Below are 25,406 nucleotides of genomic sequence, written 5' to 3'. Positions count from 1 at the left end.
GGAACCACTTGGGTTTGAATGGTAAACATACAATCTGCAGGCCCAAACCAAAATGTAAGATGATTTAATTAGGCCCGCCATAAATTTCTGAGCATATCAAAGAAGAAGCGTGTCTCTAGGTCATTTGTATCAAAAGTTGTTTTTTTAAAATAACTGCAAAGCAAATGCTCTCTCCGGCCACTAGAGAGCAGTGTTTAAGTTGTTCAGCGTGTTGAGTTGGTTCAGGTGTAAAACTGCATTCACTCAACTGTTAAAATAAACCAGTAAAATCATTCTATGCCAAATATCTTGCAAACCCCTGCGCTAGATAATACAAACTGTACGTCTTCTCTATGGAAGCATTATAATGACAACATGTATTAATTAAAACCTCTTGATTCAAAAACATTTTGTCATATACAATCAACATTGTTTATTTTAAAATAATTAGCTTCTTTTGGCCCATTGGGAAGCGCTAAAAATACACACTGTCCCTTTAATGTTAGCCTGAATGTTAACAGTAGCAACTGCTTCTAAGCACGGAGGTACTTATTGCAAGGGACAATGTGTAATAGTCGACCACTAGATGTCACTGTATTGTATAGTGCAACTGAAAAATGAATGCTAAACAGACTCTAATGAACATTTTATTTCTCATTTTTTGCCCAGATTTTTGTAAACAGAACAAAGAAGGAATAAAGAAAAAAAGATGAAGAAACAAGAAAGAAAAAGAAAAATAGTTTATGTAATTTTGCTCAATGTTCATATCAAAATGTTTTTTGTTCTTTGTTTAATCAATAACGTTTTTTTCTACCAGTAGACGGCACTAAATAATTCAAACAGTCCTTTAAAACCAGGGGTGTTAAACCAATTCAAGTTTGGGGCCACATGGTGCAAAAAACAATCCTCACATGGACCGGACTAGTAGATGAAAGAGACAAAAGGAGAAAAATTGAGAATGAAAGAAAGAACGAAAGAAAAAGAAACAAGTATAAAAGAGAAAAAAGAGACAGATTGAGAGGAAAGATAGAGATGGAGTCAGTGGAAAAAAAACAAAAAGAAATAGAATGAGGGAGAGAGAAAAATAGAGAAACAAAGATGAAGAGAATTAAAGAGAGAGAAAGAAAGAAAAAATGAGTGCGGAAAAAACAAAGATAAAAGTTGAGAAACTAAGAAAAATATTTTATTAAAAAAAAGAGAATGAATAGAGAGACAGAGAGAGAGAGAGAGAGATAGGAAATAGAGAGAGAGAGATGGGAAAAGAAAGAGAGCGAGATAACGAAAGAAAGAGATACACCTCCAGTTGCTTTGTGAGCAAAACCGCTAGTGGGCCTTATCTGGCCCTTAGGCTGCATGTTGACACCTAAACGCGAAACAAGACATACAATGTCATAAAGTGGCCCTTTTAACGGTAAAAACGAATCCGATTTAGAGCGCTCGTCTGGGATCAAGAGGTCGCAGGTTCGATTCCCGGTTGTGCCGTGTTATATGTCGAAGTGTCCTTGGGCAAGACACTGAATCCCTAATGCCCTCAATAAGCAGGTAGGCGCCTTGTATGGCTGACTCCCTATTGGTGTGTGAGTGTGTGAATGGGTAAGTGTGAAGCACATTGTAAAGCACTTTGGAAGGTTTTCATTGGCTTGAAAAGCGCTATATAAATGCAGTCCATTTACCCTTTAATTAGGCGAACATAATAATTCAGGCAGTGTCAATCTTTAATATATAGTTTAAAAAAAAGATCATCTTTGTGTGCGTTTAGGCACGCTCCTAATTCATCAGCCAATAGGCTGTCTTCCCCCCAGCGGAAGTCCAGAATTGACAGACATCCCAATTCTCCAATCACAGTTCCTTACTGAAATTTAGGGCGGGTCCCTAACGCGGAGGTGGGATCTTTTTAGCAACCGTCCATCTTCACTTGAGCTATATTGCAGTCAGCGAGCTTCTCGAAAAAGAAAACACAATTTGGAAGTAAAGAAGACTTTCTGGAATAAGTATTTGGCCCTTATTGAAAAAAAAGACAAACGAAGGGCCATACCATAGGTAAATGTCGTACACACACACACACAAAGTCTGACTCCGGATGCTCGGGCAGGACCCAGTTTTCCCTTTTTCCTAAATATGGCTAGCCGAGCCGCTAGCTAGCATTTTTTATGCATTAGCTAGCTAGAAAGACAAATTAGCTAGCAGGGCTTACGACGTGTAAACATTTGGAAATAATTTGCGTTTCATCACGCAAGGAACATTATAGTCAACTTATGCATGGGATACTACACGAACGCTATCTATTCTCATCGGTTTGTATCGCGCTACGTGTTTTAAAGCGAGCGAGGTGAACGAGGTTAGCATTAGCTGACTAGCTGCTAACCATGTATGTCATAGCATCGCTGGATGGAATTGTATTTGTTTAAGTGAAACTGCCGTGCGGTGTGTTTGTGTTGGAGCGCCTTTTTCAAATGTGCGCAGCTAACGAGCACGGAGCGCCTGTCCGGCGTTAACGTCATTTCTAGTGCGGCGGTGCAACCGTGCAAGCTGCTGTGCAGAATCTTGTTTGGATGATGCTGAGATCGCTCTGCAATGTTTTATTCCCCGATCGCTTTCCTCTCACGCAGCTTAAACTTCGTGACAGACGGAATGTGGACATCGTCGTAGTCAGAGCCATGGCTGACAAGAGAAAACTTCAAGGTAAAAATAAGAGACTTGTGAGGGGAGAGTGTCATCAGTTGTTGGCAAAGATTATTCATTGTGTTTGGGATCTTGATTGCGTGACATGATCACGGATTGTAATAAATGTGACATTGCGCTCTTGTACACGTGTATTTAGCAATATCCTTTCTGGCGCAGGTGAAATCGACAGATGCTTGAAAAAAGTAGCAGAAGGTGTCGAACAGTTTGAAGACATTTGGCAAAAGGTGAGAACGTTTTTCATTGTTTCTTGGGGCATATTGTCTAACTGGAATGTAATCTTTTTGTTTTAGCTTCACAATGCAGCTAACGCAAACCAGAAGGAAAAATATGAAGCAGACCTCAAGAAAGAGATTAAAAAATTACAGGTATGGCAAGTTCTTTGATTTTATTTTTTAATCATCTTTCATGTGCCCACATGAAATTTTATAATTTAGAAGTTTCTCTGATAGTTTACCCATCTATCATGTGCACGTGGTGCATTTTATCAAGGCTATTGAAAGCAAAACAGCTTTTCACAGCCTTAGTCACAGAGAGTCTCAAAGGCCACAATTATGGCCGGTCCAAATTGTCCCTAGGTGTGAATGAGCGAATGAGGTGTCTGTCCCTGTGTGCCCTGCGATTGGCTGGCAACCGGTTCAGGGTGTCCCCTGCCCACTGCCCGGAGATGGCTGGGATGGGCTCCAGCCCCCCCGCGACCCTAATGAGGATAAGCGGTACGGCTAATGAGATGACAACATCCCCTGATCTCAGACCCACATGAGGGCAAGGAAAAAGGAAACAATGTAAATAGAAAGAGGAAAATAAGGAAACTTTTCGAAGGGGTCTCACACAATATAATGCCCCCTTCCAGGTTGACCAGGTTACAATGGATGGTGCATGGGGACCAATAGACAAGTTATAGTCAACATTAACAATAAAAGTATCTTGCACAAAAAGTCCAGTGACTAAACTTCCCAACTCAATAAGCCTGTTTATGCAGTAGGCTACAGATGATGGCATGCATTGAATCTAGGTGCTCGTCCGCTGACTCAGAATACATGCAATTTGTAGAGATAAACTCAAGACCATGTATGTTTTTCACAAAGTAATGTCAAGTGGCCATGAAAATGTGTCTTAGTAGGCTGTAAGCTGTAATCAGCAATATTTATATAATAACTAACTTGACAATTTTCAGTCTCCAAGGGACTACCTTGTAAATAATTTTTGGCTACTTATCATTCTCTTTTTTTTTATTATTTTAATTTTTCTTTGTAAGTCTTTATTACATGTTTATCCTGGAGTCTAATCTCATTCTAAATAATATAAATTATGTTATCAAATGACGAATAAAAAGCCAATTTTAAGATTATTTAAGTGACACGTGAAATAATGACACAATTGTACTTACACGACTGTTTCAGTCTAGGCAGAGGGAAGCCCATAATTTCTGTGCTGTGTTGATGACTCTGTAAGGTTCTGCTACCGTGCTTACAGCATATTGGACTGTATCAGAAAATACAAATATTGTGATAAATTTCTTTATTTCCTGTAATGCAATTAAAAACATGTGTCACACTTTTTGGAATCATTACAGATCAACTGAAATATTGCCAGTCTTTTGTTGTTTTGATATGGGCAAAAATTGAAATATTTTATCTCAAAATATTACAGTATCATAGACAAATCAAATCAAAATTTATTTGTTTAGCACTTTTCAGTGAGTAAATTGACACTCAAAGTGCTGTATAACATAATTCCGTGTTTATATAAATAAAATCCCCTTCTTTGCCCCACCCAACAACCTGGAATACCAAATGCACAACACACACAATGATTAAACTAAAAATGAAAACAAAGCACTGATAAAAATAAAATCCATTAAATACATTTATGGCAAAGCACATACCAAAAACCATGTGAGAAAAAAGATTTGAGGATAGCAGCTGAGTATTCTAGCAAAATATAAGCTGTGACTCAGTAGTAATAAAGTAATAATAGTAGGTCAGTGGATTTGTAAAAAATCCAGAGTGTATGACATTTTTGTTTTTTTATATTGCTTTACAGAAAAAATAACTATCACAACATTCTGATTTTCTAAGACAGTGCCTAAATGACCCAACCATAGGTGGCAAAACACAGAATTAAACAAGACTACAATGTTAATACAGAATTAATTTGGCAATGCGTGCAGTATTTCTGCAGCAATGTAACGTCGAACTTTCCGGTCATTAGATAAATGCATGGTCGATTAGTGCATCAAGTTCTCTCAAATAAATATTTCTTTAGGTTGATCCAGGTGACTACAAAAAAGTGCTGTGATGTAATTGATTACTATTAAAATATGTTTGGGTTGAGGGGTTGTCACTTTTCAGACATCATAGATTAAAAATAAAGGACACAATTCCATTATGTCCATGGTGATCAGTGCATTAATTACTGACTACACAGTTGAGGTAATGGGATAATTGGTTTTCCTCCTACTGCGAAATTGAATGCATGGCCTCGGGGAGCAAGGATTCTTTCGGTATCTCGGTTGCCCCGACAGCAGCCTATCAGTTATGATGCCTTATCTCATATACAGTGGGACCTCGCTACTTCGCGGTTCCACGTTTGCGGGTTCAGAGCTTTGCGGGTCTAAAAAATACTAATAATAAAAAAAAAAAAATATATATATATATATATATTTTTTTTTTAAGCATTTTTGAAGGGGCGTCGCTACTTCGTGGATTTTCACTTTTCGTGGGTGGTTTTGGTCCCCATTAACCCCGATAACCGAGGGATTACTGTACTATGATTTCTTAATTTGTTTTTGATGGGTTTACAACTGCGCCAAATGGATTTACAGAGGCGTTTATTTGTGGGTGCTTATTTGTGTTGTTTGTTGGCTTTGGCAATGGCATTGGTATTTACAGTGCACTTAAACTGGCATATAATGAGATAGGTATCAGATTTAACATGGGATGAGTCGTAATTAATATTTGCGGTTATTCCACTGATTGCACTTTATAATGATCGTTTCACTACCAAATAAACATGGAAATGGCATCGATCGTGTAAAGCAGGAGTCTAATGAGAGGAGGGCCAAACATAAACAATTTGCTACAAGCTGAGAGGAAGACAGATCAAAACATTTTTTGTTTTTTATGACTCATTGAGCCTGGTGAACCTAATTGAACCTCCTAAAAACTAAATAAATATATTCCAATATGATCAGATACATAAAGCAGTGGTTTCATTTTAACAAACATTTACTTAAGATGTATTATCAAATTCTTTTAATAACAAACTTTTATGCAACCTCAAATCTAAGAAAATTGTTTTTGATAGTTTGTTACATGTACGCAGTAAGCAGCTAGCTGATCATATTAAGGGGAAGTGTACGACAAACTGCTCTTTCTGCCTGTCTATCCCTCATGCATGAGTGTGCGTGCATCGCTGTTGCATTGTGGGAGATGTAATATTTGGTCGCGTGAAAGACCTGAGGACTGCCGGCTTGCTTCTCATAATGACATAAGATAATCTCAGAGGCCGGAGAAAAGGTTCTCGAGATGTGGCCCGCGGGCCTTGACCTTGATATGTGGTGTGGATCCAGCCAAAAAGTTTGTCCGTTCTCTTTTCAGCGACTGAGGGACCAGATAAAAACATGGGTGGCCTCCAACGAGATCAAAGACAAACGGCAGCTAGTCGAGAACCGCAAGCTCATTGAGACGGTAGGCCACGGCTTTCCCCTTGGCATATTCATTACGGAGGGGCTCACGTTGTTGTTTTTGGTGGCGGTGACAGCAAATGGAGAGGTTCAAAGTGGTGGAGCGGGAAACGAAAACGAAAGCCTACTCCAAAGAAGGATTGGGCCTGGCTCAGAAAGTGGACCCGGCTCAGAGGGAAAAGGAGGAGACGGGGCAATGGCTAACAGTAAGGCGACTTCCTTAGCTCGTTTACATCGTTGTCACATCCAAAAATGTAATTCATTTTTCTTTCGTTCCTCCAGAATACGATAGACACTTTAAATATGCAGGTTGATCAATTTGAAAGCGAGGTGGAGTCTCTTTCGGTACAGACGCGAAAGAAGAAAGGTGACAAAGAGGTAAATCCGGTTTCAGTGTTTTCCATAGACTTTTGTGAGACCCTGGTGGGTGGACATTGTAGAGAGGTCCAGGGGCAAGCTCCAAGGATGCAAATTTTGTACATTTAAAATTTGAACGTGTCCATCTGGGGCATATTTGAGCAAAATCAATAAGTTAGATTTATGATGAATATCTGACCTTGTAAGCTATTGAATTATTTATACACTTATTATAAAAGGCAATGACAAAACAAACGAGTCCCATCCACAAATTATTGTAAAAGAGATCAGAGTTTATTGCAAATACATCTGCTTGTCATCTTAATAGACTAAAAATAACTTTTTTTCTGATGCTGATGCTCTACTTTTTGAAGGCATGGCACCGGCGAGTAAACAGACCAAATCAAATTTGGCACTTCCTAGTTTTCCACGAGTTGTAGCTCCAGGTCATCCGTTTATTGGTAATGGATCCGTTGTATGTGAGATAAGGCTTGGCAGGGTGGCTTGTGAGAGTTTTTACATAGTCGGGCGGCAGTAGGCCGGACCTGCAGATCCGCTATTGCCTTCTTTCCCGACGCTGCCTCAGTCGCTTCCTGATCCAGAAAATATCCCACAGACCACCCGCTAGTGATCACAATTTCTTTGCGCTGTTTTGACTTTGTTCAGAGTACCATTTAATTGATGAATTTCTTTTTCAGTGTAACCAGCTGCTAAAAGTTAGCTGTCGCAATTCTTTCAAGTTTGTTTTGGTGGCCACATCGATTTGCGTGCCCGCCCAACCATTGACAGCATACACCAGCCTCTCACAGTCGCGCCCACTCAACACACATACACACACAACCTGCCCTTGCGATAGTATTTGCTGTGCTGTCTGCTGCAGAACACGATGCACAATACATTCATCAATGATAAAAAAGACAATTCAATTCAAAATCCCCAAAGCAGTAAACCAGCGATAACCAAAGTGCAAAGAAGCGGCGGATTACTGTAATGGGCAATCTAAGTTATTTTAATAAATTTGTATTTAATATACAGAGACCCCTCGTTACTTTGCACTTTGCAAGAAAACATTTTTTTACAAACCGTTTCAAAAAATAAGTTCCAACAGATACTTCCCACGCCACTGACAAACATTTTGAAAAGCCAAGATTCAAGCCGATTGGCCAGCACCTCTTGACTTGATCTCCAATGCTGATTTGCCATAAAGCATCTTTCACACTGTACTGTAACCAGACACCTGCTCTGCATTCTTCTGCATCTCGGCCCGCCATAAATTTCCCGCGCCTTCGTCATGCCGCCTAAATGATGCATCTCTCTCGCACGCTCGCTCACTCTCACCCACATCTCTCCCTCTCACTTCCTCTCTATCTCTGTCAGTCTTTCGCTCACTCTGCTGTCAGTCTGCAACACTTTTAATCAAGGTGTGCCAAGAAAAACATTGACAAATTTAAAATACGTACTAGATTTATATTTGTGCTTTCTCTCTCCCCAAATCCACCCTAACAAAAAAGCATCGACTACTTTAAAATACTGCTTAACTTTTAAATCAAACTGTTTTCTATTTGTTCTCTCTCTGTCAATAAGTCAGCCCTAAGGAAGGCTGCCTCAAAAAAGGGGGAGGGGTGACACGACTTCGCAGATTTTCACTGGGTGGTTGTGGTCCCTATTAACCACAAAAAACGAGGAATCTCTGTATATTTTAAAAATATCTATTGTTCAATAACAAAGGCTTTTGGGACTCCAGCAGGACCCATTAAACCCCGGTGGCCCGCCATAATATTCCTATTTGTGGTTAATACTGCAGTTTGATTTGTTCCCTCTGAACAAGTCGAGGCCATTTTTCCGATTCGTCTCTCCGATCGCAGAAGCAAGATCGCATAGAGGAGCTGAAGCGCTTGATCGAGCGGCACCGCTTCCATATCCGCATGCTGGAGACCATTTTGCGGATGTTGGACAACGACTCTGTGCCGGTGGACGCCATCCAGAAGATCAAAGATGATGTGGAGTATTACATCGATTCCTCGCAAGACCCCGACTTTGAGGAGAACGAATTCTTGTACGACGACCTGGACTTGGAAGACATCCGTGAGTAGCGACGGTTGCAGTCTTTTGAGAATTTTGGCATGTCTTCATCGCTCATGAGGCTCTGTGTTTTTTCCAAGCTGCAGCATTAGTGGCCACGTCTCCGTCGGGCCAGGGCAACATGGAAGATGAGATGTATCTCCACTCAAGCAGCACTCCCACTTCCACAACCTCGTCGTCACCCATCCCTCCGTCGCCGGCTACATGCGCTGCGGTGAGTTTTTTGGTTTTGAGTTTCAACTCCAGCTCTGGTTCAGAAGATTCGAAATTTTGGACTTTCAGGTGAAATTGCATCAGGAAGCTAACCTGTTTTGAGTTTGACTGCGAGCTTAATGTGTTTGTGGTTAATATTCTACTCATGAGTGCAAATGATGTTATGCTATTCTCACTTCATAGAAATGTTTTCAGTCACCTGGTCCTGAAATTCCAGGCGAATGCCGAATATCCCCTGCTGTGTAATAGGGTATTTCCTCAAGTAGTGGTCCCTGCTCAAGTAGTATCCCAATTTATCGAGGGAGAACCCTGAATAGTTATGACTCTGCTTTTATTCCCTTTTTACGTCAAAAGTTACAACATCTCAAATAATAGTTTGGCCACAGTGTGGAGATTTCCGAGGCAAATCGCCAAGAAAAATTCCCTAAGAGGAGGGCAGATTGAGATTGTTGCTTTTTATGTAATTCTCCTTATAAGGAAACCTTAAATGACCTTTACAGTATTTTTTGTTCAGAATTTATTGGATTAATAGTTGTAATTTATCGTCTAATAATAACACTAATTATATTATTGTTAAGAATTTTTATGTTTTTATTCACAGAAACTATTGAGAAATTTTGGGCCATGATACCCTAATCAGGTTATTAATTTTTTGTTTTTATTGTATGTAGTTTTATTGCCTATAATGTGTAGTTACATAATAGCTTTTTCAGTAATTGACAGAGATATTCAACACATAAAACATGATAAACAACTATATAATACAATATTACCTGTTATCACTAGATTATAAATAAAAATTATCCATTTAATTCTTAAAATCCCAAATTTAAAATTTTCAAATCTATTTATGCATTTATTGTCCGTAAATAAGTGACACATATATAATACATCAGAACATAAAATACAGAAATTTGTAATCATATAATTTCTCGACTCTAAAATGCTTCAGATTTTTAGTCGCACAAAGCATTAAATGACCTTGTTTGGTTTGAATAGGTACATAAACAGAAAATCAGTCCTTTTGATTTTTAAATCCTTGATGATGCTAGATTATGCTAAAACCAAGATAATGCTACTTTTTAAAAATAGAATACCATAAATTTAGGACTATAAATGGCTCAGTTTTAGTCACGCTAAGCAATAAATAGATGTTAGAAATGGGTAAACAAAAAGTAAATAAAATACCATCATCCTTTTTTTACGGCCTATATGCTAAAAAAGAAGATAACGCTATTTTTTGTGAAGAAAAAGAAAGTTGAGTCTAGAATAAAACAGATTTATGTTCAGGAGACGATGACTTTAATTTTTAGCCCCTAAAAGAATTATCATTTGGCCCTAAAGAGAATGATAGTGCCTTTCTACACAGAAATTTACAACGCTGGTTTTATGGTGTTAAATAAAGGTTATGCTTGTTGAGTTCATGTTGAACATTTCAAACCTATACCAGCAAAGTCTTAACTACCTATTCCAGCACTCCTGCCCACTAGCCACTATATGAGGAAATCCCTTGGTTTTGCGTGATGTCCTTACCCTAGCCTGAGTTTTGCCCCCCTTGAAACCCTGCTAACCCTCCCGTAAGCCCCCGCTGTGTTCTGATCCACTGGATAGTGTGCTTACTCAACCTTTTCCCAAAAAGTGGACTTGTCACATAAAGGTATCTCCTCCTATAGGAGAACTCTGAGGACGATAAGAAAAGGGGACGGTCAACAGACAGTGAAGTTAGTCAGGTGAGAGGCTCTCATCTGTGCTGCTGTGTGGCTAGATGAACGATGTAGTTGCGTGTTCTTCACCCTTCACGGTGGCTGAAGGCTTCCTGTGTGTCAGAAAAATTATAACTTTTGTCTCTGTGGGACCACGGCTTGGGACTTCTGGTTTGGTTGTGTCGATTTCTGCTTTTGTTGGGCCTCTTTAGTACAAATTACTACACTTTTCTCTGTGTGCATTTGAGCTATGTCCACACTTACCTGGGTGATAATTTTTTTGTACGTGTGGGTGTGAATCTTAACTAATACCATTTTTTGTATTTAAGAGTGATGTAGAGTAGACCTCTTGGATACAACATTAATCTCTTTCTGAGGTGGAAATCGCAAAGTGGAATTGCCGTAAAACAGGGATGGAAACCTAAGGTATTGCGTAGTTAATGCTTTCCGAACCCTCGGCACCCCTAGATAAAAACATGTGAATAAGAGTTTATAGTAAGTACTACTTATGTGTAACATATGTGCAGATGATTAAATAACATTCATCCATCCATCCATTGTCTTCCGCTTATCCGAGGTCGCGTCGCGGGGGCAGCAGCGTTAAAAGGGAAGCTCAGACGTCCCTATCCCCAGCCACCTCCTCCAGCTCATCCGACGGGACCCCGAGGCGTTCCCAAGCCAGCCGAGAGACATAGTCTCTCCAACGTGTCCTGGGCCGCCCCCGGGGCCTCCTGCCGGTGGCACATGCCCGGAACACCTCCCGAGGCAGGCGTCCAGGAGGCATCCTTATTAGATGCCCGAGCCACCTCAACTGGCTCCTCTCAACGCGGAGGAGCAGTGGCTCTACACCGAGTCCCTCCCGGATGACTGAGCTTCTCACCCTATCTCTAAGGGAGAACCCAGCCACCCTGCGGAGGAAACTCATTTCGGCCACTTGTATTCGGGATCGAGTTCTTTCGGTCATGACCCAAAGTTCATGACCATAGGTGAGGGTAGGAACGTAGATTGACCGGTAGATCGAGAGCTTTGCCTTTCGGCTCAGCTCCCTCTTCACCACGACGGACCGGTACAGGGTCCGAATGACTGCAGACGCTGCACCGACCCGTCTGTCGATCTCCCGCTCCATCCTACCCTCACTCGTGAACAAGACCCCAAGATATTTGAACTCCTCCACTTGGGGCAAGACCTCCTCCCCGACCCGGAGGGAGCATACCACCCTTTTCCGACTGAGAACCATGGCCTCGGACTTGGAGGTGCTGATCCCCATCCCGGCCGCTTCACATTCGGCTGCAAATCGCTCCAGCGAGAGCTGAAGATCGCGGCCTGAGGAAGCCAACAGCACCACGTCATCTGCAAAAAGCAGTGACGCAATGCTGAGGCCCCCAAACCGGACTCCATCCCCGACAAGGCTGCGCCTAGAAATTCTGTCCATAAAAGTTATGAACAGAATCGGTGACAAAGGGCAGCCCTGGCGGAGCCCAACCCTCACCGGGAACGAATCCGACTTAGCAATGCGGACCAGACTCTGGCACCGGGCATACAGGGACCGCACAGCCCGCATAAGACTGTGCGGTACCCCATACTCCCAAAGCACCCCCCACCGGGCCTCCCGAGGAACACGGTCGAATGCCTTCTCCAAGTCCACAAAACACATGTAGACCGGACAGGCAAACTCCCATGCACCCTCAAAGACCCTGAAGAGTGTATAGAGCTGGTCCAGTGTTCCACGGCCAGGACGAAAACCACACTGTTCCTCCTGAATCCGAGATTCGACTTCCTGGCGGACCCTCCTCTCCAGTACCCCTGAATAGACCTTACCAGGGAGGCTGAGAAGTGTGATTCCCCTGTAGTTGGAACACACTCTCCGGTCCCCCTTCTTAAAGACGGGAACCACCACCCCAGTCTGCCAGTCCAGAGGCACTGTCCCCGATGTCCACACGATGTTGCAGAGGCGCGTCAACCATGACATGCCCACAACATCCAGAGCCTTAATGAAGTCCGGGCGGATCTCATCGACCCCCGGGGCCCTGCCACCGAGGAGTTTTTTGACAACCTCGGTGACTTCAACCCCAGTGATACGAGAGCCCAACCCAGAGTCCTCAGGCTCTGCTTTCCCAGAGGAAGACGTGCCGGTGGGATTGAGGAGGTCTTCGAAGTACTCCGCTCACCGATTCACAACGTCCCGGGTCGAGGTCAGCAGCGCCCCATTGGCACTATACACAGTGTCGATGGCACACCGCTTCCCCCCCCTAAGACGCCGGATGGTGGACCAGAATTTCCTCGAAGCCGTTCGGAAGTCGGCTTCCATGGCCTCGCCAAACTCCTCCCATGCCCGAGTTTTTGCCTCGGCAACCGCCGAAGCCGCATTCCGCTTGGCCAGCCGATACCTGCCAGCTGCTTCCGGAGTCCCACAGGCCAGGAATGCCCGATAGGACTCCTTCTTCAGCTTGACGGCATCCCTCACCGCCGGTGACCACCAACGGGTCTGAGGGTTGCCGCCGCGGCAGGCACCAACTACCTTACGGCCACAGCTCCGATCAGCCACCTCGACAATGGAGGCGCGGAACATGGTCCCCCCGCCTCCCTCGGGACATGGGCGAAGTTCTGCCGGAGGTGTGAATTGAAACTTCTTCTGACAGGAGATTCTGCCAGCCGTTCCCAACAGACCCTCACAACACGCTTGGGTCTGCCGTGTCGGGCCGGCATCTTCCCCCACCATCGAAGCCAACTCACCACCAGGTGGTGATCAGTTGACAGCTCCGCCCCTCTCTTCACCCGAGTGTCCAGAACACGCGGCCGCAGGTCCGACGAAACGATGACAAAGTCGATCATCGAACTACGGCCTAGGGTGTCCTGGTGCCAAGTGCACATATGGACACCCTTATGTCTGAACATGGTGTTCATTATGGACAAACCATGACGAGCACAGAAGTCCAATAACGAAACACCACTCGGGTTCAGGTCACGGGGGCCGTTTTTCCGAATCACGCCCCTCCAGGTCTCACTGTCATTGCCCACGTGAGCGTTGAAGTCTCCCAGCAGTACGAGGGAGTCCCCAGGGGGCGCGCTCTCAAGCACACCCTCTAAGGACTCCAAGAAGGGTGGGTACTACGAACTGCTATTTGGTGCATAAGCACAAACAACAGTCAGGATCCGCCCCCCCACCCGAAGGCGGAGGGAGGCTACCCTCTCGTCTACCGGGGTGAACCCCAACGTACAGGCGCCGAGCCGTGGAGCAATTAGTATGCCCACACCGGCTCTGCGCCTCTCACTGCGGGCAACTCCAGAGTGGAAGAGAGTCCAACCCCTCTCGAGAGGACTGGTACCAGAGCCCAAGCCGTGCGTAGAGGTGAGTCCGACTATATCTAGTCGGAATTTCTCAACCTCACGCACCAACTCGGGCTCCTTCCCTGCCAGAGAGGTAACGTTCCATGTCCCAAAAGCCAGTTTCTGTAGCCGGGGATCGTCGCGCCAAGGACCCGACCCCTTTGGCCCCTCCTACAGGTGGTGAGCCCATGGAAAGAGGGTCCCACGTCGTCCCTTCGGGCTGTGCCTGGCCAGCCCCCGTGGGTAGGGGTCCGGCCACCAGGCGCTCGCCAGCGGACCCCACCTCCAGGCCTGGCTCCAGAAGGGGGCCCCGGTAACTCGCGTCCGGGCGAGGGAAATCGAGGACCAAAGTTTTGTCTCATCATAAGGGGAAAAATAAATTAAATAACATTGTAAATAAATAAATTAGTTTTATTTAAACATGGTGTGACTTAAGCTGGTAGAGTGGAGCAACGGGTGAATGCAGTGGAGAGAAGACTGCAACAGTGGATTAAAAACGATACAGATTTTAAAGGTTCCTCTTGCGCGCCGATTGTCGTTTATTAAGAGGAATTCTTTGGTTTAATCGACTTGTTATGTTTATTATAGTCTGTCATTGATTGGTCACAACCATGCAATTTTGTGAGGGAAGCAAAATGTGTGTCTTCTTTGTATAAAACAAAAGTATAAAGTGATGTATTTGGGATATTACAATACGAACACCTGCTTAGCTAACCTGTGGTATTGTGGCGATGCATTTTTTAAAACGATGTTCAAAATCATTAAAAACTACTAAATCACTACTAAATACGTTAAATTAAAATCTTTCCATTTTTTCACTCGATTGAAATGGGCAATGTGCATGCTTGTTGGATCCTGTCCTCAATTCTTGGTGGTAATTATATGAATCGCAAAAGAGTTTAGAAAAAAATTATATATGTTATATATATATATATATATATATTATAAAAAAATGATAAAATCATCTAGCAAATAGAAAAAGGCAAATAAATCTGAAGTGTTTTTTCCCCCTCATTATTCATCAACTACAAGCTATTAATAAGAAAAATTGTATTGATTGCAATGTCATATTTTAGTGTATTATTTCACCACTAATGAAATGCTTCGAGTAAGAAATGAGTGAATGATGAGCCCAGCCAGGTTTGCGTGTGGCCAAATAGCTCCAAAGCAGCTTTTTGAAAATACTTGCTTGTGTGTGGTGACGACCTTCGACCACAATAATTGGTATCCCATCTGACCTGTTCTCTGTGCTGCATTTTGCCTTCCAGTCGCCGGTTAAAAACGGCACGCCCTCCCTGCTCTCCTCCTTCTCTTCCTCCACCACGTCCGGCTCGTCCTCGTCGTCCTCGCTGGTGTCCATGGCCAGCGTGGTGGGAGGCCTCCCCGTGGTCCCCACCAGCAGCGGCCTAATTGGAAGCTTTAGCAGCGCCGTGCAACAGCATCAACATCTACCGGCGCAACATCAGCAGCAGCAACAAACTCAGCCGCAGAACCAATCGCAGCAACAGCAACCTCCCCTTTCCAAAGCTTCGGCCTCCTCAAACAGTACCCCCAGCCCGCCCGGTAACTTGCTCCCGGCATCCACCGGTACATCTCTTTCCACGCCCAGCACGGCTATCTCTTCGGCTGCCAGCTCCCTGTCGCAGGCTTCTTCCGGATCGGCCCCCGTGTCTAGCCTGGGACTCGGGCTCGGGTTGGGTTTGAGCAAAGGTGCCATGACTGGGACCAGCGGCGCCAGCCAGCTGTTAGGCCTGGGGGTCCACTCTGCGCCTCTCAACACCATGGCGGGGCTCATTTCGGGCTCCACACCCGCCCCTTATGCGCAAGCGGCAGCGGCGGGGGGTTTGGGCCTGATCAGCAGCAGTACACCATCCACCATTTCAGTGGAGAGTAGCACTTCCATCATCACCACCTCCAGCGGGGTCACCACCAACGGGGGTGCCACGGCGTTGGGCCTGCTGGGATCGGGCCACGGCTCTCTCAGCGGAAGCTTCCTGGGCCTGGTGTCAGGCCAGAACCCCTCCTCCGGCGCATCGCAGGCGCCCCCCAGTTCCGTGGGTGCCTCTTCGGGAGTGGTGGGCATGATGGGGGGAAACGGCGGAAGTGCGGGGATTGGCGGAGGCGTGAGCGCCGCACCCCCGCGACCGCCCAGCGGACTCAAGCAGAACGGAAGCACAAGTACGTAAGCTCGAGTTGATAAGGACAACTTAATGTTTGACATTATTTGGGAATTGTCTAGGGTGGCAGTTTGCAATGATTTTTTTTTTTTATAATTTCTTCGAACTGTTCTACCATTTTGATCAGTGGTCGGCAACTTTCTCTGTACCACAGGCCAGTTTGTTGTCTAACATTATTTTCATTACCCTGCCCAAGAGCAGCATAACACATATTTGTACTTTAAAAAAAGTAGTAATAAAAGTAACGATATCAACAGTAATAATAATCATGTGCGTACTCCAAGTCATGCTGAACATTAATATGTCCTTACATTACACCGAAATCACGTTAGTTAAAATTTTCAAAACTCCTGGCCCCATCCCAGCCATGTTTTTGAAATTTGGTAGGAAACCAAGGGCACAGGGGAGAACATGCAAACCCCAGACAGGGAGGCAGGTAGCAGGAATTGAACCCAAGACCTCTGAAATGTAAAGTAGACATGCTAATAGATTAGCAACATACTCTGGTCGCATTCGTAACATTTAAAGCTAAACGTCGCGCCAATCCGCGTGCCAAGTCATTAAAAATACAAAGTGACCAAGTAAACCAACCTCGCGAAAAGCCTGGTGGTGGAATGTGGTCTCAGTGTTGTGTTTTTGACTTACTGATTCATGCATCCTCTAACTCAATTACCAAAAGTTTGTTTACAATATTTCTAACATCTAGTTGATCATTCTCCATGCTGATTTGCTATAAACGCAAAACTTCGGTTTGTTTCATCCTTCACTGTATCTTCAGTGGGCGGTAATCCTTGTTTCCAACTTAACAGTTGCAACCATCCGACAGGCAACTGTGCCCTTCGGTGCAAAACTCACTTCTATGAATTTGAACGTACCACCTCAAAATCCTGGTTCAAGTTATGAAACGCATCTGTGTCATTAAAATAAATGTTAAATAAAGTAATGGAACTTATATATCCTTCTGTGCGGCCCGGTACCGGTCCTCAGTTCGCTGGTTGCGGACCACTGCTATAGATGACTAAAACATGACTAGGAGAGTTTCCAATGCAAAAGAAAGTCATTTTAAACTGGTTTACTTGTGACGCCCTTCAGGTTACAGTGCTGTGGTGGCAGAAAGTTCCACAGAGTCAGCTCTCAGCACACCGAGCCAGTCCCAGAGCAGCCAGCCGTCATCCCTCAGTTCCTCGACAAGTCAGCCGTACGTTTTGCTTTCGTTCCTTGACACGTTTCCCCACAAAACGGAGGTGAAAGCTTTGCCTTCTCCCCTCTATGCAGATTGGACAACGGGCCCAGTTTAATCAGCTCCATCACGCTCCCTCCCAGCTCTCCGTCGCCATCCTTCTCGGACAGCACGCCCGGAGGCGGGAGTCTCCTCAACGGGCCCCACTCCTACACGCAGGCCTCTGAGGGCCCCAAGGTGAGCCAGGAAATATTCACGTATGAAGCGAGCAAATTACAGCATGCCCTCCCTCACCTACCTTCCAACGGCTTAGCATCTTTTGTACCTTTAACACATTTATAGATTAGTATAATTTTCTATTCTATATTTAATATCACTCTCACTGTTATCATTGTTTTGCAATTATAATTGCAAAAATCGAACCTAAAAATATTCACCGCAACAGATAACACATTGTACTAGTAAGCTTATTTGTGAATCTACAGTTTTTGACACCTTTTTAAATGACCAGTTACTAAAATAACAGTCACGTAATTTGTGGAATTCCTCTGGTATCGATCCTAAGCCGAATATTCCCAAAAAATTCAGGTGAAGGACGGAATAAAAAAGCTTTGACTTAATTTTCAAAAGTTCATGGTGAAAAATGGCCCAAAAATGTTTTAATTAATTTGAAAAAAGTTTTTAAAAGTCCAGAGTAAATGATTCTTTGTGAAATATAAACCAATGAAGAAAAAATTAAAATCAAGGTTAATTCCTAATTATTTTTGTTAAAAACGAAGGAAACCTGTCAAAAGTATATAAATGTGATGCACAAAATCATGCAGTTGAATTAAATTGATTTTGTTATTTGTGACCTCTTTTTTGCCTGCTAATCAGAGGCAAATTTGACAAGTTGTTCTTATTATTGTCCCCATTATCATTGACGGGGATTTTACCAAAAAAAAGAAAATCCAAACAAAAAAAAATATTCATTTAAAATGGTGTAATACTTTTTTTTCAACAAACCAACACAACAGTCAAAATGTTGCATTAAAAATAATGACTCGTCAGTAAGAAATTGTCAAAAACGTCTTCTACTTAAAAGATAGATATATTTAAGGTGTACTTGTCAAGTATACTGTAACAGAAAACAATCCCTGGTTTCTATAATGAAAGCGCAATCTTTGCCTTTGATAGTCGAGACTGAATTTTTTGTCCCGTGTCCTCAGGCACCAGAGCCTCTTATCTCACTGAAGGCCATGGCTGAGAGGGCGGCCCTGGGATCAGGCCTTGACGGAGAGATCCCCAACTTGCACCTAACGGAGCGAGGTCGGAACGTGCAATTTCATGTCCCACTCTTCTCCCACGCCTCCCCATGGCGACATTTGGGCGAGTGATCACTCTCATTGACCCATTTTCCTTTTCCGTCGGTCCGGCAGACATTTTCTCGTCATCCACGGCGCCGGGCACCCCGGCAGCACCGCAGCCGTCCGTGTCAGAAGTCAGCATCCCGCCGTCGCTGGGCGTTTGCCCGTTGGGGCCTACCCCGCTCCCCAAAGACCAGCTCTACCAGCAGGCCATGCAGGAGTCGGCCTGGACGCACATGCCGCACCCATCAGACTCTGAGAGGATCAGGTGAGGATTTTCTAGGACTAGTTGGAATTCTGTGACCGAGCCTAGTGGTTTGGTTCAGTACAAGTAAGAGTGTCTTGGGTTTGTTGTGGTGTGCATCATACCCAGGGATGCACTGTAATGAAAACTTGAGTCCGAAAAAGAAAATCATTAAATTATCTTAAACGACAAAGAAAAGACATTTAAGTGCAGACTTCATAGTGATCCAAATGAAGGAGGACTTTTGAGAAATCTAAAAAAGCAAATAACACAAGTTTGTGGTTCTTTGAACAAAGTTATGGGGAATAATAATTTGCTTTTAGCTGCACAATCTCACTCACCATTTAAGTACTAATTTTGGGGGGATTTTACCTTTAACTAACACAAAGGTGACCGGAAAACTTTAGTAGGAGGGAATTGATGATGATGATAATGCAGCAAATGAGTTATAATTGGATACTGTAATCCTTCTTTTATCACAGAAAATGGTTACCAGAACCTCAAGCTATATGTGAAAATCTGCAAAGTCCCCCCACACTCAGCGATAGTCAACCGGGGCTAATAGATCACAGCTGCACGGGTGCTGCCGATTTTAGGCGGAAAATACGGAAAGGGGGGGGGGGGGGAGTCTTCACATGTGACAAAAACTTGTTCTCTCAGCCCCTCTTTTAGCAATAGCCGAATGGGGATAAAAGATCGCGGCCAAAACATCGCCATCATTTTAGGCTGGCCAAAAAGGCACGCCTCCTGAAAAAAAATGCTATCTGACGGTCCCTGCTCCCAGTAATATAGGATCAGGGATAATGGATCGCGACCTCATGAGTCCAGTTCAATTGGGCGGAAATACAGTGATGGAAACAGGGAAAAAAGAGAGCCTTCCCGCCCAACAAAAGTGCGCTCTGCCGGTCCCTGCTCGCAGCAAATATGCGATCAAGGATAAATGGATCGTGGAATTTTCCTCAACCTGTGAGGCACGGAGACAATAAAAAAACATCTCATCTCATTAGCCGTACCGCTTATTCTCATTAGGGTCGCGGGGGGGGCTGGAGCCCATCCCAGCCATCTTCGGGCAGTGGGCAGGGGACACCCTGAACTGGTTGCCAGCCAATCGCAGGGCACACGGGACAGACAACTCATTCGCTCATTCACACCTAGGGACAATTTGGACCGGCCAATTCACCTGAAATGCATGTTTTTGGAATGTGGGAGGAAACCGGAGTGCCCGGAGGAAACCCACGCAAGCATGGGGAGAACATACAAACTCCGCACAGAAAGTCTGGAGCTGGATTTGAACCCACGACAGGTTCCCATGACATGAACTGTGCCGCACAAGCGCTAACCACTGCGCCGCCGTGCTGCAAAAATAAAAAAACATAAAGGTTTATTAAAATTCTTCTTACGTAGAACAGTTTTGAGACTAACCGACTGAATTTCACACACAAAGGCTGTGTTTACGAATCTTAAGTGTAGGAATCAAGCGTAGTAAGTTAGCTTTTAAATGTGAACATGTAAACATTAGCAAAAGTCTGGCTAACTGCTAACAATTACTTGGAGGAAGAGGGACACCATTTTGAAAATGTCTCGTTGTTAAAAACATGGCAGAGCTCCCCTTTTGACTTCTATCGCCTTTCTTGTGTGCAAAATAGGGAAATAAACCGTCACGTCATGCACAAACTTGCCCCTTGAGTGAAAGCCAACTTCAAACTGCTCGCCCCATGTTTGACATATTCTCAAAACTTCATTTTTCAGGAAACCTTTTTTAGTTTTCATTTGTTTTCAAACTGAAAATGGTGCATCCTGAACAAGAACCGTAGTGTTCTGTTATGCCGTGCGTCTACATTGAGAGTTTTCTTTGTGTTTGTAGGCAATACCTGATGAGGAACCCCTGCCCCACCCTGCCCTTCCATTATCAGATGCCCCCGCACCACTCAGACTCCATCGAATTCTACCAGCGGCTGTCCACAGAAACACTGTTTTTCATCTTCTACTACCTGGAGGTGAGGAAGGACCTTTTCCATGGATTTGAACGGGGGGTTACTTTTTTCAGAATGCGTTTTTATTTTTGAATACATTGGTGCTTCCACTCACGAAAAATGTTCCGAATGCCGTTTTTTTTGACTGATAATATTGTAAGTAGATACTCATTTGATCATTCTAAAGGCTAATTTGTTTTCAAGCACCCAAAACTGGGTATCATTTTCCAAAAATGACAAATAATACTCTAAAGATTGAATTGTGAGCCACTTTTTCGCCCTATATAATAACGCCAGTCCAAATCGGTAAGTAACTAGAAAAAACCCTTTTTATGACTGCAAGTTAAATGGGTGAAAATAGTGGCTCATATGACCAGTTCATATTTACCGTTGCTTATGTGACACATGAGTTAAAAAATTACTTTTCTTGGCTTGCACCCATCTTATACACGTTGTTGGTTTCAGTGGGATCAATAATCTCATCTCATCTCTCATCTCATCTCATCAGCCGTACCGCTTATCCTCATTAGGGTCGCGGGGGGGCTGGAGCCCATCCCAGCCATCTCCGGGCAGTGGGCAGGGGACACCCTGAACTGGTTGCCAGCCAATCGCAGGGCACACGGGGACAGACAACTCACTCGCTCATTCACACCTAGGGACAATTTGGACCGGCCAATTCACCTGAAATGCATGTTTTTGGAACGTGGGAGGAAACCGGAGTGCCCGGAGGAAACCCACGCAAGCACGGGGAGAACATACAAACTCCGCACAGGAAGTCTGGAGCTGGATTTGAACCCACGACAGGTTCCCATGACATGAACTGTGCCGCACAAGCGCTAACCACTGCGGTGCCGTGCTGCCGGGGATCAATAATAACTAATATTATTAAGAATAAGTCATTTTTTTTAATTTACATTGTATGAAATACCGTATTTTCCGCACTATAGGGCGCACCGGGTTATAGGGCGCACCCCCAAAAAATAGTTTTTGGTCCTATATCTTCCATAGATAAGGCGCACCGGATTATAAGGCGCTACAATGGGAACGTGGACAAAACAGTCAGATGATTCAGTCCAACTGATTACCCCCTTAACATTCCCAAAGCTTGCAAAGAAGCAAATACGTGTCGTAGACACGTGCGGATGCGGTGTCCATACGATGTCACTTAAATGCGTCATTTCAAATATCATTCGGAAGGTTGAAGTCTTGGGATTCAAGAAATGCCAAACATTTCTATGTTTCTATTTTCTTTTTCGCTTGCAACTTTACTGTGCATATGACAATAAACACTTGGAATTGAGTTTAATTCACTCAACTCATCACAGCAACATCAAGATCGTTCTAAAACAAGATACCGGGAAAACATAAAGCCGCATAACTCACCTAAGTTCTCACGTTCAATAATGATACGCAATCATGGTCTTCTTACAACCGTTAGTGAAGTAAATCCAGGAGAGTAAATTATTTGCAAATACAGATTGATAAAACACGTTTCTCTATGGTGTACTTTAGCAAGCTTGCTAAACTTGATACGCCATTGCTAAACTCGGCCAATTGCAAGATTTGTTTTGGTCATCTAGCCTATCAGAGGCTCTGAATAATTTCAGCCAATAGCGATCGATTTAACTGATGATTGACACATCTTTTTCGGCCAATTGCAGGGTTTGGTTTGGCCATCTATCCAATCCGAGGCTCCGAATAACTTCAGCCAATAGTGATCGATTCAAATGATGATTGACACATTGGTTAGCCAATGAAACGCCGGTATATAAATCCCAGCATACACCGCGGACTTGCTACGCCATTGTTAAACTCGGCCGATTGGAGGGTTTGTTTTGGCTCCGAATAACTTCAGCCAATAGTGATCGATTCAAATGATGATTGACACATTGGTTAGCCAATGAAACGCCGGTATATAAATCCCAGCATACACCGCGGACTTGCTACGCCATTGTTAAACTCGGCCGATTGGAGGGTTTGTTTTGGGCATCTAGCCAATCCGAGGCTCCGAATAACTTCAGCCAATAGTGATCGATTCAAATGATAATTGACACATTAGTTAGCCAATGAAACGCCGGTATATAAATCCCAGCATACACCGCGGACGACTTCGCGCTCGGGGGAGAATCTAGTCGGCGGCTGTTGAGTAAGTTGCGAGACCTTGCGAATTTAATATTAAGCCATATATAAGGCGCACTGTGTTATAAGGCGCATGGTCAGCTTTTGAAAAAAATTAAGACTTTTAGGTGCGCCTTATAGTGCGGAAAATACGGTACTCATAATAATATTATTTTTCTAATCATAATAATAATTATTATTATTATTAAAGCTCTACTTGCTAGGACCAGTTGTAGCAAACTGGCAGCTTATGGTAGCCATTGGTAGCAAGCACTTACAATTCTTATGCTACTTACAATTACTAAGGCATTCAGCATTCAGGTAAATCTTAACCAATAAGCCACGATAGCTTACCAGATATATAATGGGCGCACTGATGCCCTCGGTCCAGTCAAATTGCCATTTGTGCACTCGCACACACAACAGCTGAGCATGTTGTTCTCGTGATTGCGACTCTAAAAACGCAGCTCAACATACAAATCTTCCCTGGCTCTATTCAAACTCATACGTCAACTCCCTCTTGTTTTGGGTCAACAATGCACACACACTGTTGTGAACTGGTGATTGAGAGGCTGGAAAGAGGGGTCTAATACATCAACTAGTACTGGGCTGGGTAGGAATGTTTTAAAATGTTTTCACCATCAGAAACGTTAAGGGGGCTAAGGACTTTTTGTAAGTGACATGTGGCCTCCTCCAGGGCACCAAGGCTCAGTATCTGTCAGCCAAGGCACTCAAGAAGCAGTCGTGGAGGTTTCACACCAAGTACATGATGTGGTTCCAGCGGCATGAGGAGCCCAAGACCATCACTGATGAGTTTGAACAGGTAGGGGGGAAAAACCGCCGATTGTCCGTGCAAGTGTGTGTTGTCCTGCTAAACTTGATCATTTTTGGGGGGTGGGGCCATTCCGCAGGGCACTTACATTTACTTCGACTATGAAAAATGGGGCCAGCGCAAGAAGGAGGGCTTCACGTTCGAGTACAGGTACCTCGAAGACCGAGACTTGCAGTGACCACATCCCCCCCCCACAAAACCTCCCGGAGGACACAGAGAGACACAAACGTACTGCTGTCGACATTCCGAGACTGAACTCCAAACTGTGGATAGAGATTGTGATGTGTAGTAGAAAAAAATACGCTCTCCGCCCTCTCCGAAACGAAAACTCTATAAAAAAAAAAAAAATCAAAGAACGGTGTCTCATCTTTCCTCGCTAAAGTAGCGCCTGGCACTTGACGGAATGAAACGGAATTAAAAACAATCCCAACTTTTCGATCAATCTTCCCGGCTTAACCCGAGCGGGTAGGTTTTTCGCAAGCGCCGTGCCCGTTTGCGTGCACATCCACCACGCGGCATTAGGAAAAGCCCCGCCCGCCCGCCCTCCATTGCATGCTTCTTATCGTTTCTGTTCTTTCTCCCCACCCCCAAAAAAAACCATTCTGTACACAACCCGGATTCCCCCCCCTTTTTTTCGACTGGACATAAAGAGAAAACATTTTGGTTGCGTAAACTTCCCCATCTTGTATTTTACTGTAACTTTCTGGTCTAGAACGGGGAGCCACAGTTGACATTTTAGTCAGGATTGGCCTCGTTTTTTAAAAATCCTGTGAGCGCCCGTTGTGGTCACTATTAGACATAGTGAGCGGTTATCAATAGTTTTATTGATATTGTCGTGGTCCATTCAAATAAAAAGACAAAAAAAAAAAGCAAGACGGAGAGCGACCACAGGGGCCTCTCCCCGTGACGGGGATAGCGTCCTTATCGGACTTGGATTAAATTGCTATGCAATTGAACTGGTCTCTGACTCCCTCTCTACCAATAAAGTTTGTTTTTAAGTTAAAGCTGTCAAATGCATCTTTATGTTTGTGACTTTTGCATTGGACAAACGAGGTTCGCTGCCATTTTAACTCATTCAGTGCCAGCGACTACAGATGGCAATGATTTAAATGCTGTCGACTACTACAGTAGAAAAAGACTGGTGGACTAATATAGTAGCCAAACGTTGATCATCTTTGTATTGACATTGATGCGTAAAGAAGTCAAAGGTTGATTTTCATTTCACTCCAATGGACGATTATAGACGGCACAGGGTTATTATGTTCTTGCTGTGACAGACTACAAAAAACAAAGGTTGATATTCTTTTCATAGCCATTGACGGCGACAGTCAAAGCTTGAATTTTAGTGCCTACAAGAAGAAACAAAGGTGGAATTAACATCATTGACAACATTAAAAGTCAACTGATTTTCGTTTCAGTGCCTTTGAGGACTATAGATGGGTCAGGTAGATTTCAATTTGAATATCATTGACAACTATTGAAGTCAAAGACTAATGCCGTTGGTG

General features: G+C 43.9%; 1 protein-coding gene across 4 annotated transcripts; it reads left to right on the top strand.

Annotated features, from left to right (window-relative positions):
* Positions 1-1,870: 1,870 nt before the first annotated feature.
* On the top strand, positions 1,871-24,905 carry cnot3a (CCR4-NOT transcription complex, subunit 3a). Of its 4 annotated transcripts, none has more exons than XM_088326972.1 (18): positions 1,871-2,019; positions 2,589-2,661; positions 2,821-2,888; positions 2,955-3,029; positions 6,264-6,353; positions 6,427-6,555; positions 6,632-6,727; positions 8,572-8,791; positions 8,875-9,002; positions 10,675-10,731; positions 15,300-16,209; positions 17,301-17,406; positions 17,484-17,625; positions 18,597-18,696; positions 18,807-19,002; positions 20,843-20,975; positions 23,767-23,892; positions 23,981-24,905. In XM_088326972.1, exons 2-18 carry the CDS (start codon positions 2,637-2,639, stop codon positions 24,077-24,079), a joined length of 2,700 nt encoding a protein of 899 aa, XP_088183098.1. In that variant the 5' UTR covers positions 1,871-2,019; positions 2,589-2,636; the 3' UTR covers positions 24,080-24,905. The 4 variants fall into 4 exon arrangements, with proteins under 4 accessions (XP_088183098.1, XP_088183097.1, XP_088183101.1 ...); XM_088326971.1 differs by having other exon boundaries at positions 8,869-9,002; XM_088326975.1 differs by lacking the exon at positions 10,675-10,731.
* Positions 24,906-25,406: the final 501 nt, after the last annotated feature.

The sequence above is a fragment of the Urocampus carinirostris genome, chromosome 2 (assembly GCF_059441175.1).
Source record: "Urocampus carinirostris isolate Australia breed hairy pipefish chromosome 2, RoL_Ucar_1.0, whole genome shotgun sequence".
Classification (NCBI taxonomy): Eukaryota; Metazoa; Chordata; class Actinopteri; order Syngnathiformes; family Syngnathidae; genus Urocampus; species Urocampus carinirostris.
The sequence above is the reverse complement of the archived record's forward strand: the minus strand, read 5'-3'. Positions and strand labels throughout refer to the sequence as shown.

Coding starts and splice junctions, on each gene's coding strand:
- cnot3a (XM_088326971.1), top strand. CDS start 2,637: ATGGCTGACAAGAGAAAACTTCAAG. Junction 6,354..6,426: donor ACCGCAAGCTCATTGAGACG/GTAGGCCACGGC, acceptor TGGCGGTGACAG/CAAATGGAGAGGTTCAAAGT. Junction 20,976..23,766: donor TCATCTTCTACTACCTGGAG/GTGAGGAAGGAC, acceptor GGCCTCCTCCAG/GGCACCAAGGCTCAGTATCT.